This window comes from Onychostruthus taczanowskii, unplaced genomic scaffold, assembly GCF_017590055.1.
Source record: "Onychostruthus taczanowskii isolate IOZ18803 unplaced genomic scaffold, ASM1759005v1 scaffold183, whole genome shotgun sequence".
In the NCBI taxonomy this organism is placed as follows: domain Eukaryota; kingdom Metazoa; phylum Chordata; class Aves; order Passeriformes; family Passeridae; genus Onychostruthus; species Onychostruthus taczanowskii.
Genome location: NW_024499051.1, coordinates 401,722 through 414,232, shown reverse-complemented (window position 1 = coordinate 414,232; position 12,511 = coordinate 401,722). Strand labels below are relative to the sequence as shown.

The window sequence follows — 12,511 nt, the reverse complement described above, 5'->3', positions numbered from 1 at the left end:
ATTTCATATTCAAGTGTACTTTGTGCTATTTAGGAGACATGGTCTGTTAAATAAAAAAACGCCATTTTTTAGTATACTGGACTTGCAGCAAGAATTCTCATTGTCCTTTGGGATGCAATGTGCTCCCATCTTGGATATTCTGGAAAGACGATGTGCATTTCTATTAGGATTTTCTGAAAGCAAAATAAATGCTGAAGTTCATTTAACTTCTAATGTTCTGCAGGCTGTGTCTGCAATACATCTGCACATGCTTTAATTTTTTTTTTAAATAGGGTTGTTGTCTCCCCACCCCAGCAAAAGTCTTTGAAATTATGGTTGTGTGGATTGCATGCAGGAACTTTGAGTCTTGTAAGATTAGATCTCATATCTGAGCTTTTCCAAAATGTCTTGCCCCAAAGCTGATTAGAGTCATGTGTGGTAAAAGCTGATATGTCACAAGCATTTCTCTGCTTTGTGAGAACTAATTAAATGGAGTATTTTTGCTGTGAAGAATGAGAAATTTATTTACTTGCTGATGGCAACTTCAATATTTGTGCATTTTTAGCTCTGTTACTATATTGAGGACTTTGAAAGACTTTGTGATGGGCATGATTAGGGAATATTAGTGTCTGATATTACAACAGTAGTTCAAGGTTGAGCAGCTTACACAGGTAGTGAATGTTTTTGTTTAAAACTCTAACATTTAAATTTTAAAAAAATCTAATTTAATGTGGATAATTTAAAAATATTTTTGTAACTTTGGGGGTAATGATGTTACCTTCAGAAAGGCAGAATTTCTTGAAAACATATTTATGACCTTTCAGTCATATTTGTGTAACTCAGGAGAGTTTAATTTCAGAAACAGTTATTGCAGTTGTTAATCTTCCTTACAATTTGGCCTTAAAACAGTTTATTAAGGGGTCTCTGTGGGGTCATATTAATGCTGAAAAGCTGTAGGTGAGAGAGACCTAAACACAGTAAATCTTGCAGAGTTCATTATGTCCTACAGTACCTGAGTCTAGTATACTGCCAGCAGGCATCAGAATGTAATGTTAGCACAGTGCAACCTTTCCCACTCCAAATTCAGTATGTAGTCCATTGAAAAGTGAGAATTGTATGTCATGTACTAAAGCTAAGTCTTCAGTAGCTAACCTGTGCTTGGTAGGGATAGAGAATATGTTTGTGCTTATTTTAGGAAGTCTATCCAAACTGAAATTAGTAACAGAAAGAAATGCAATCAGTATTTTTGCAACAAGAAGTGTTTTCCATGTTATCTACATCATAATTTCTGGGTTGACTGACGTAGATTGATAATATTTCCATTTTCCTCTTGAAAGCTCTTCTGACAGGGGCAAGAAAAGGGAGCCCTTGTTGGAAAATTACGCTGTACCGGAAAACCTTTCAGCTAGCCATAGGTGTGTTCTCTAGGATCCTGGTCTGTTTGATCCCAGGGACAAATAATACAAGAACACAGTATGTGGGAATTGCATAATAATACTTAGTAAAGTTCGTGTCAGCAAAATTAAACTTCCTTGTGTTCTCTCAGTGTGTTCTCAGTGGTGCAGTAATGAGATAATGAATGAGGTATTGGAAAAAGCAGCTGATGATATAAGGGATTTGTGTTGACAGATTGACTTAGTACATTTGAAAGCATTAGCGATATACATAAGTGGCTGAAACACTGTTTTGATTTGCTTCTTCCAATGCTTAGATTTTTCTCTAACATATATACAGTAGAAAGTATTTAATTTAACTTTAATCTTAATTCTCTTCTAGAATAATGTGTTTTCTGGTAGTGGAATGACAAGGAGGAACACTTACGTTTGTGAACGTTCTTCAGATCGCTATTCTGCTGTACAGAATGGGAAGGACAACAGGTATTGTTCAACTTTCCTTGTTTATTAGTTTGGGTACAAGAAGTGAGGCACAGAAGAAGCAGGTTGTGCAAAATACCAGTATGAATCACAGTGTGAAATACATAAAGTCCAGGTGTGTATTTTTATCTTCCACTGCTGCTTCTTTGTTTGCAATGAATTTTTAAGCTAAATGTGTCAATTGGCCTTTGCTTCTTTTTATGGACACTTTGAGGGTTGTCTCCCAACACAGGAAGAAGTAACTGTGCTAACATCTAATTGCTAAGTAGGCAATTGTGCTGTGGAGAGCTTCAGATGGATTACTCTGACAGTGTAGCCTGATCCTTTTTCATTTCCCCTCTAATAATTAAAAAGCTGAAATGGTTAAAATTTGTCAGTTGCTTTCTATATAAGTTTTTTGCCTAAATAGTATTTTCATAGTGATGGTAACCAATTTGTGTCTATTTGTGGGATGACAATGAAGCTCAGTTTAGTATGTTTTGTTAAGTACTATTGTGTTTAACACTGCCAGTTAGTCTTTTTAAAAATCTTTTGTTCATCCTTGGTGTTCTTTAACCCCTGTATTTGACTGAAAAATAAAATACTGGCTTTAATGGAGAGTAAGAAAAACTGGGTTTTTAAAATTTAGGTTCAAATAACAGCTCTTACTCTGATGCTTTTCAAGCTATTCAAATACAACAGTTACTGTAAAATGAATTTAAAAACTCACAGGACAAAATAGAGAATTTGGTAAACTAGTTTTCTTTTGTTTTCTGTCTTAATGTTTGAATTTTTTAATGATGCATAAAATTTTGGAAATAAATACAGGGTTGTTCATTTACAGTAAAATTATGAGCTGTGGAACACATGAAAAACAACTGTTTAATTAAACACTTAAAATTAGTTTTCTGCTTTTTAATGTACTTCCTTAAAGCATTTTAATTTCAAATTATTGGATGGGTGCTTTCAAAAGTGTTTTCCCAGAGTTTTGTGTATGGTTTCAAGTATTTGAACAAAGGTAGTAACAATCCTTTTCTGAAAAGATAAAATAAATCAGATAACAGATTTTTTTTGATAGACCATTGTAATATGTATTACAATACTTTTTCTAATCTGACAAAGATATTTTTCTTTCAAGAGATTTAATACATAAAATACTGTAAAGAGAAGGGACTTTTTCCAAAGTTTTTCATTTTACAGTTGATTTTTTTCCTATGGTATTGAAAGATTCTTAATCTATATTTCTTTCATGAGGGCAGTGAATACTGTGCTCAGTTCTTTGAGCATATTCTGAAAAATTAGGAAGAATTTTCTTTTGAGTTATATTATTTGCCCTTCCTACAAGATGTTGTGTTGCACTTGAATTTGGATTTGGTGCAGCTGAATGTCTTGTGTCATCAAATTATTCATCTGAAGTCTTTACCTCTTTGCTACAGATATTTAGCTGTGGGACTCCAGTTACTAATACATTATTAATGCAATTTCACTTATGCTTCTAGAGGCAAAGCTGTATTTTGCCTTAATTCATTTGACTTTTGTTTTAAAAATTAATGGCACAATAGTTTTGCCACTACTTCATCTTTCTTGCCACTTAAGGAAGGAGAAATAAAAGTACTGATAGAAGGAACTGTACTTGAAAAGGGGTGACTCAGCCCAGCAGTGTCTGGAGGATGCTGTCCAGAGGACGACAAATTGGTCCTTTAAAAACCAGTCACTTCCATGTGATAATGTGACAGCAGTTCCAATTGTTTCATGTTTTAGATGTTTGTTTTAATTGCAAATAAGGGTATTCACAAAAGGAGAGTCTGTTTAATCAGTCTATTTAAGTCTTCGTGAATTTCTTTTCCGGTATTTTTTTATTATGTCCTGGTATTCACTGTAGTCTTTCTTCATTACTTTGAATAATGTGCTTTAATTGTGGGAGGAAAGAAAAGGTCTAACTTAACGTATATGGAGAATTCATTTATGGATTAACATAATTTTCTTAGAATTTTGTATTCTTTAGCTGACTAAGGCGGCCTGGTCACCCAGTCTTCTGTTTAATTAAGCAGTACTGCTGAGTTCTAAAAGAATAAATTAGTTCATTTCTCTCTTTTTTGTAAGGGGTTTTACACTAACCTTTCTTTTCCTATTTGTCCATCCCTGCTGCCTTGCTACCATGGAAAAGCCTGACAGAAATGTCTGCAAGCAGCACATCCTCGGCAGGCTCTGCAGTGGCCTCTGTCTCCACACGCCCTCGGCATCAAAAGTCCATGTCTGCTTCTGGTCACCCTATCAAAGTCACACTGCCAACCATCAAAGATGGTACTGAAGCTTACCGACCAAGGTAACAGATTGGTGGGCATTTCTTTATTGCTGTGCACTTCAGAAGTGCTCTTGTTCAGTTTGTGACAGACATCAAAGTGTTTGTAATCCAGTCAAAACTGCCACATTGCATTCTGGTTTTAAATAGGAGCTTACTCGAGTATTGTGGCTATTAAATGATTATTTAAACCTGATTTTGTTCATGGCACATGTTTGCATACAGTTACAGAAATTCCTTGATGCCTCCCTCTGGAGACTTCTCGAAAACTTAAGTAGTTAAAAATTTGACTGCTTTAGATGGGACTGTACAACACAGGCCAGCATCAATTGAAATGAAATACTGGAATGTAAACTTCTCTGATTTGTAGGTTGCTAAGCTCGTTGTTGTCTAAAAGCACCATGGTATAGTTGTTCTTTCTGTTAACTGCCTGAATACTTTATACACTTATTTCGGTCAGGTTATGACTTAAGAAATATCCATTAAGTTTTTTGGGAGTGCATTAAGGGTATTAATGAACACATTTTTCCAGAAGAGAGCTGGGGACACTTTCAGATATCACTACAGACTTTAACCTTTTTCCTTTTGTCCTATTATCTGTGTATACTTTTTGTCACAGCTCTAATACTTGAGATAGAAATAATCAAGAGATATTTTCATTGTAAAATCAAGCCAAGTATGAATTCTAAAAGCAAATCAGTAGCACATTCAGTTGTTTAAAGGAATCAAGAGCGGGGTTTCTTTCCTGTCTTTGAGAAACAGTTGTCATGTAGGAGGGCTTTTAGCCTGGTCTTTCTTGTTATTTATGCTTCTGTTTTCCTAGCAGTGCAACTCAAAGAGTGCCTGCTGCCTCCCCATCTGCTCATAGCATTAGCACCACCACTCCAGACCGGACCCGCTTTCCCCGGGGCAGCTCCAGCCGCAGCACTTTCCACGGGGAGCAGCTGCGGGAGCGGCGCAACGCCACCTACAATGGCCCACCTGCCTCGCCATCCCACGAGACTGGGGCGTTTGCGCACGCCAGGAGAGGGACGTCCACAGGCATCATCAGCAAGATCACTTCTAAGTTTGTTCGCAGGTTGGTACCTCGAGTTTCAAGAGAAAAAAGAGTTACAAAAGCCCAGCCTGTAAGCAGGAGTTTAATTGCAAAGTCTTTGACAATTTCCAGTTTAACTCTGAAGTAAATATAAATTTAGTTAGAATGCTACTTCGTTTGTGTGTTCCTTCCAGAATCTGCCTTGTTTCACTTCTGTGTATATATTGTAACCATTGTTTGAACAGCTATTCTCCTTCTTTATCTTAAAGGAACAAGAGAATGCTGGTCAAAAGGGGCTTTTACCCCTGTTTCACAGCTGTGATACAATTAAATTCATTTGAATACTGAAAGAGTGACTTCAAAATAAGTCATTATTTAATGTTAACAATATTTTACTTTTTTAATTGGATGCAGTTTGTTGCAAGGGCAATATTTACAATCACTTTATTGCTGTGCTTAAAAGGAGTAGGTGTTCACAATTTAGTTCAGGTAATTCTAAAATCTGTGAAAAAATGAGAAGTTAGAAGCAGGCAGAAATCTGGAAGTGCGAAAATAATAGTATTTCAGTATCATACAGCCTGTTTTATGTCAGCAGCTTCTTCAAGTGTAAGTTCAGGTTTCTGAAAGAAGAAAACCCACACATCCTGGATCTGCATTCATTCCTGTGATTATGCTATCAGTAATAATCCTGTAAGGAGAGGTGCTGAGAAAGGTCTTCAAATACACTGTTCAAGATCAAAGTGACTGTTGATTTAGCAGTCACAAGAGCTTTCCCAAAAGGGGACTTGATTTTCATTTTGCCTCTTTCTACCAGTGATTTATCTATTAATTTCCCCTGGTGAGGATAGTGCATCAGTGTATGTCTAAGAAATACCTCCTATGAAGACCTAAAAAGAAAAAACTGTATGAATTACTTTCTTTTTCCAGAAGCTTGAACATACAAGACTGTGATCCTCCATTATTGGTATCTCCAGCACTCATATAGTTGTAAGGGGAGAATTGTTCTCTGATTTTAAAGAGCAAACAAGTATTACATCAAAGCTGGTCAACCGTTGTCAGTGTAGATTTCTAAATAGGAAGAAAGGTATCTTCTGTTGAGTAACGAATCAACTTCAAGAGTACAGGCTGCTTTTTTGTGTTATAGCTTCTTGTTTTTTGCAAGGAATGGTATCTTGACTTTGTTCTTAAAAGTTAGATCAAAAAAATGGTTTCATTATCTAAAAATATTAAAATAATATTTTAAACTATGTGTTTAGAATTAAGATAGCCTAAATTTGTGTATCTTAAATTTATCATTATTATAGAAGATTTTTTACAATTTCCTAGTATGTTTTATAATGTTAAAAGTGCCTTTTGTCATGGCCTTGCAGGGTGTCTGTTTGTTTTGTTACTGGTGATGGTGGGGTGTTTTGTTGGTTTTGGTCTTTTTTTAATTTGGGTGTTTAAGACTTAGTGGTTGGGATTACCTGGGTGGAGGTCCAGGGGGTTATTTTTTTGCTGTTCTTTGAGTTGGATCACATAACTTTTAACTTCTGTACTGTTCAGGAAATAATGGTTTAAAGCATACTTTTACTAGAAGGTGTCATGAAAGACTTTTTTTACTAACTTTTGACAAGGGTAAATGCCTTTTCTGGTAAGTGTATAAAATAAATGCCTAATGAGAATGCTTAGTGAATAGGGTATTGAAGTATTTTGAATCAATGGTTTATGTCAAATGATTCTTCCCTGGTGTTAGTTACTAAAGTACTAGTGTTTTGAAGGTATTACATTAATCAGGTAATTGAAATTTGGTGCTAAATATTGGTACAGCAGCACTAGGAACATATCTACATAGCTTACACAATCTGGGAATTCATTTCAAGTTGCTTCATATTAAAAATGTGTAATATAAAACAGTTCCTTGCAAAACACAGCTCTAATGCAACAAGTTAAAGATACACTGACTTCAATGAGATTACCAGAGAATTTGAGATTAAATGTAACAGCTGATTTCCTTAAAGTTAAGCAGATGTTGAAATAACCTTCCTGAACTGGGCTTCTAACATTTGGTCTCACAAACTCTTAGGCACATCTTATTGTTAATTGCTTGAGTGTGCTTAAGCATGGGCTTGTCTCAAAGTGCTTTCAGGGATACAAAACACCTGACCCACAAGAGTGCAGAGTGGAGCCCCCCTGGACCACCTTGACTAACTGCTCCTCTGTGCTTGCTGGAGTTACATGTGGCCATTGCTGTGTCTGCAGTAGGTTCAGAACAACATGTTAATTTTGCCATCACTTGGGGAAAAAATATAGACAATTACATGTCAGAGCCAGAAACAAACTAAGGTGTCATAAAGGGAAACAAATTACAGCTATGAAAAAATTATTTTAAACAGTATTAGGCTTAACATTATTATACTGATTCTTTTTTTTTCGTCAGTAGCTATTTAACATTGTTCTAGGTGTAGGTTTTCTTAACTTTTATTTTTCACCTTTATCATTGAATCTCAACCTTAACTTTGTTTTGAGGGATCCAAGTGAAGGCGAAGCCAGTGCCAGAACTGACACCTCAAGGTGAGGAGTCACTATTAATACTTCACTCCTAGGTCTTTCAAATCAAGTGATTTCTTAAAGCCTTTTAAATCAGGATGTTAAAGAGAATAGTGCTTAAATATTTTGTATTTCAAAAATGTTTTCTGTTTGGGGGGAGGGGGTCTTGTCGAGGTCCTTTTTATCCCTCATTTCTGCTTTCTTGTGAAGTATTTAATACAAAACTTTATGTAAGCATATTCCTTTGAATAATAAAGCCCCCTGTAGGAGTTAACCAATCCTTTAGATTAAAATGATTAAAAAAATCATTTGACTTACAAATATTTAATGGTGTTTACTTTTGGTTTCAGTGGACAGTGTCAATACTTTGTGTGTCTGTGTGTATATATGTATCTATTAAATTTTTATTATAGTTACGTACTGTGCTCATTACTAAAGCTGCTGCTTGCCATAAGTAAACACCTTATAGTCTCCCTGAGAAATGAATGTTACTTGCTCTGAGAAATAAAGCAAGTGACATTCAGACAGAAGGGTTGGTGACTGCCAAATATTGAATTTCTGTGGCAACCACTGTACACAAATCTGTAGATGCTTTGTTAGCAATAAAACATTCTTCATATGCTCATTTTCCAGTATATCTGCTCTTTTGCCATGTTTCAGCTTTTGGTGTGCTTAAGCACAGTGCATACCTCTTTATTTTTCTGCTTTCTAATGAACAGGCATTGTAGTTTGCATTCATTCTAAACTGGTCACTTACAGAAAGTATTGATTTAGTTTTCAAAATACAAAGCCTATATTAAAAAAAAAAAATATACAGCAAATTCTTACCCAGATACATTGTATATAATACACAATGCTTTTATCGAAGTTAGCCCTTTTCAATTCAGAGTCTCTTAGCTGTCAAATTCTTGGTTGTGGAAAGGGAAAAGAGACGGAGTGTTCAAATTAAGTGTAAAGTTGCTCTCATTTTCTAGCTTTCTCTGCTTTTTGTCATCCTACAGTGTCTGTTTTGGGCTAAAAAAGGCGTTTGAGATCTTGTCCCTGCTCTGTCCCTTAATATCAATGTGGTTCTCTGGGGGTCACACAAAGTTGAATTAAAAGTGCTTATTTTGACTCCTCTCTGAATAATGATGACAGTTTATAGACTTGAAATGAGAGCAGCGTCTTTCCCCAGTGATGGATGGGGAGGCCTCAGCATCAGGAGTACCTGGAGCAAGAGCAGATAACAGCTGACTGTGGAATTACTTTAAAATAATTAGTGCTGCTTTTCAAAATATTTTCTGCAATGAAACAATTAATCTATTTGATAAGGAAGCATCAGACTAAGAGCATTAATTGGAAATTGCTCCCTTGCAATTTTGTCCTTTATCAAATAAAATAGTTTGTCTGTATTTGTAAAATACACATCACTGTTTCTTACTTGTAAAAGTTGCTGGCCATGTACTCAAATGGTGATCAACAGCCTGTTCACAACCAAACTGCAGTCCAAAATCTGCCTCATCAGTTAAAATAAAACATGTTATTATAAGGTCTTTTGCCACAGAGAGAGGTCAAAAATCTAAACAAATACAGAGGGGGGCAGGGGCGAGGCAGAAAAGAAGGGAGGGAATTAACTGAAGACTTGTGAATTGCAGGGTGGGATTTCTTCCTCTGCTGCTTTTACCGTATGATTTCTGCTTCAGGATTGTGTCCCTCAATTTCGGTTTTGTTGGTGTATGGCATGCTCCAGATCATGAAATCAGCAGAACTTCAGTCATGCTTTCACATAGATTTCACTTTCTTTGGAGCAGTGTGGAGCAATGTGTGTCTGCTGCAGTTCCCATTGCATATGTTGTCATCAGAACTTTGTAGAGCAGGGGTTTCCAAACTTGCTTTGCTGCGTGCCACTACAGTGGCACGGTGCTGTGCTGAGCACACACACGCAGCATGTGGGGCAGGACTGTTCCAGCAGGCTGTTCCATCCCACTCCCCGAATTAGCTTGCCCATGACTTGTGGCATCTCAATGGCAGTTTAGAAACCCCTGTTCAAGAACGGCATTTCTTTTCACTCTCTTGGCTACACTGCTCTGGTTTTGACTTTACTGTGTGTCACTTGTTCCAGGAGTGTTTCTGGGGAGCCTAAAGACAGAGAAAAGGAGGATAGCAAAGATTCGAAGCCACGCTCCTTGCGCTTCACGTGGAGTATGAAGACCACGAGTTCTATGGACCCAAATGATATGATGAGAGAGATTCGGAAAGTATTAGATGCCAATAACTGTGATTACGAACAAAAAGAGAGGTTTTTGCTCTTCTGTGTCCACGGTGATGCACGACAAGACAGCCTTGTTCAGTGGGAGATGGAAGTCTGCAAACTGCCGCGATTGTCGCTCAATGGAGTTCGCTTCAAGAGAATATCTGGGACTTCTATCGCATTTAAGAACATTGCATCCAAGATAGCAAATGAGCTTAAGCTGTAAAGAGAACCTAAATTCTTTGGGATCAGGGAAGATTCATACATGATCTACACTTTGAATGTACTGGTTTCACCTAATGTGATTGGCCTGTGAAACTCCCCATGTAGAAATTGCCCTTATTGCAATAAGGTTATACATAGTTATTCAGAATTGTAAAGTTAAATCCAGTATGACCTCTATTAAATAACTGTAGCTAAAGAAGTTATGTTCACATGTACAGGTAAGTATATAGAGCATTCTGTTCATTTTATGTTCATAGAGTTGTATAATAAAAAGATGACTGCTTAAATTCAGATCTTGTATAGTTGTCTAGATTTCTGCACAGAAATGTATGTTTGATGCTTTGAGTTGGAAAAGTTCTTCCCTATCATTTACATTTTTGGTGGGTTTTATAAGTCTTACCTCTACCATGCGTTTTTTAAAAAACTTATGTCCTGAGTCAAATGCACAAACTGGTTTTCACAGCTGCAGCATGACCATTTTTCATTATTTAAAAATTGTTCATGAGTTGAACCAAAAGTCAATGAGTAACTGGCTTTTGTTCTACAGGAGACTGTTCCTGCTTATCTATGGCTCTTTGTTATTGGACAGTGGTTAGTTGAAAAAAAGAGACAAATATGTTTACAATGTTGGCACTTACAGTTTAGAAACTTTGTTCTGCCTTTGGCCAGCTCAGAGCTGTGGGGGAACAGAAACCAGGCATAAGATTTTGTCTGCAAATTCCAGTGCTTATTCCCATGGCCCATTAACAAATGTAGCACCAAAATGGAGAACCAGAATAATTTCATTTTAATATCTTGGTGTAAAATATCACTTATTTTCTGCCTTCAGAATACTACGAATTCCATTTTATGGAAATCTATTAACATTGGGACTGTTTAATAGCACAAGATAATCTGAAGTGTTGACCAATTGTGTAAGTTAATGATACCACCTCAGGAATTAGCTTGGCTTTTGGAACATGTGCCCCCAAAGAATACATGCAATTCCACATAATATTTTACAGCTAAACATACATTGTTTATAATGATAAATTGTTGATTTATGCTTTTGTGGTTGTACAGTTTGTTCCCATGTAACCTGTTTGTGTTTAATATTTTACCAGATTTCTTGTATTTATTCCACATCATTATGCCTGTAATGTGCAGCTTTGTAATTAGGCACTTGCCTACAGAAAAGAAAAAAAAAACAGCCCCACATTTTTTTTCCTTCATAATTAATGATTATAAACTATGTAAAACCACTAGTACTGATACATTTTAATACTTGTTCTTTTGTACTGAATTAACCATAGAGGTTGGTTGTGCAATGTTATTTAATGTTGTAATTACTGTAATATCAACATATGGGCCCCATCTGCACACTCTTGTGAAGAATAGAAAGTTCATTAAGAAATCGTCACTTTAAAAAATAAAAATTACAAAAAAAAAGCTGTGGTAAACTCTGTAACCCTAAGTTAGAAAGCTGTAAGTGTAGTAAATGTGCCATTCTCTAATGGCTTCTTGACCAAGATGGACTTTACATACTGTACTGTGATGTAGCTTTCCTATGTAACAGTTATGTTCGGAAATGGACGTGTATTGTTGCCTTAGAAAAAGGGTGGTGTTTGGAAAGAAAGAACTGTAGCCCCTTTTTTTTTTTTTTATCTGATGTTCATTGAACCAAATCTGATGCAAGTCATCTTGATTCACTGGTGCACTCTATTAAAACTTACTTGAACAGTTCTCATACTAAAATACTTGTTGTTTGCTCTTTATAAAAGCACAGTCATTACTGCAGGTAACAAAAGAGTTTAAAGGCGCACAGGCTCCATCTTCAGCATGGTGTGAAATCAGAGTTAGCATTGCATGGGTTCAGTGGTCCTGCACTGTTCAGAAACTATTGGTGATTTAGCATTGCTGAGAAATGGATGTCCATGAACTTCTACATTTTGGTTTCACCAAAAATCAGTGTGGGGAAGAAGCGGTTGTGTGTCTGCTCGATTTACCCATAAATGTCTATAAATGTTCAGTTGTTCTTAAAAATACATCTGTTCTTAAAAATACAACTGGAATGTAATCATGATGCTAATCTAAGGTCGTGTGTGAACTTGGTCATGAAACAAAACCCTTTACCTTTTCAGAAGGTTCAGTGGAAAAAATATAGGTCATGCTGTGAGACAGTAGATTAAATACTTAGGAGAGCTTCCTGCTTTATGGGCACTGTTTTTCCATGGCTAACTTTGTCCTAGATTGCTGCTGGTTTTCACTGCTCCATGTAACTAGAGATGTAGCAATGTTCCATAAGACACACATAGCTTTTCCAGAGGACAGAGCTGACAAATTTTAGTTCAGCCTTCCCATGAAACATGGCACTGCCA

The 12,511-nt window shown here is 36.3% G+C and overlaps 1 protein-coding gene across 6 annotated transcripts in view; it reads left to right on the top strand.

Annotated features, from left to right (window-relative positions):
* Positions 1-11,888, top strand: part of MARK1 (microtubule affinity regulating kinase 1) — a 57,372-nt gene extending 45,484 nt beyond the window's left edge. For 3 of the 6 annotated variants that reach the window (XM_041401023.1, XM_041401029.1, XM_041401028.1), the window contains 5 exons: positions 1,756-1,856; positions 4,000-4,158; positions 4,958-5,212; positions 7,679-7,723; positions 9,801-11,888. In XM_041401023.1, coding sequence (XP_041256957.1) covers positions 1,756-1,856; positions 4,000-4,158; positions 4,958-5,212; positions 7,679-7,723; positions 9,801-10,155 — 915 coding nt within the window. In that variant the 3' untranslated portion in view covers positions 10,156-11,888. The remainder of the gene's footprint in view (positions 1-1,755; positions 1,857-3,999; positions 4,159-4,957; positions 5,213-7,678; positions 7,724-9,800) is intronic. The other 3 variants (XM_041401024.1, XM_041401025.1, XM_041401026.1) reach the window with 3 other exon arrangements.
* Positions 11,889-12,511: the final 623 nt, after the last annotated feature.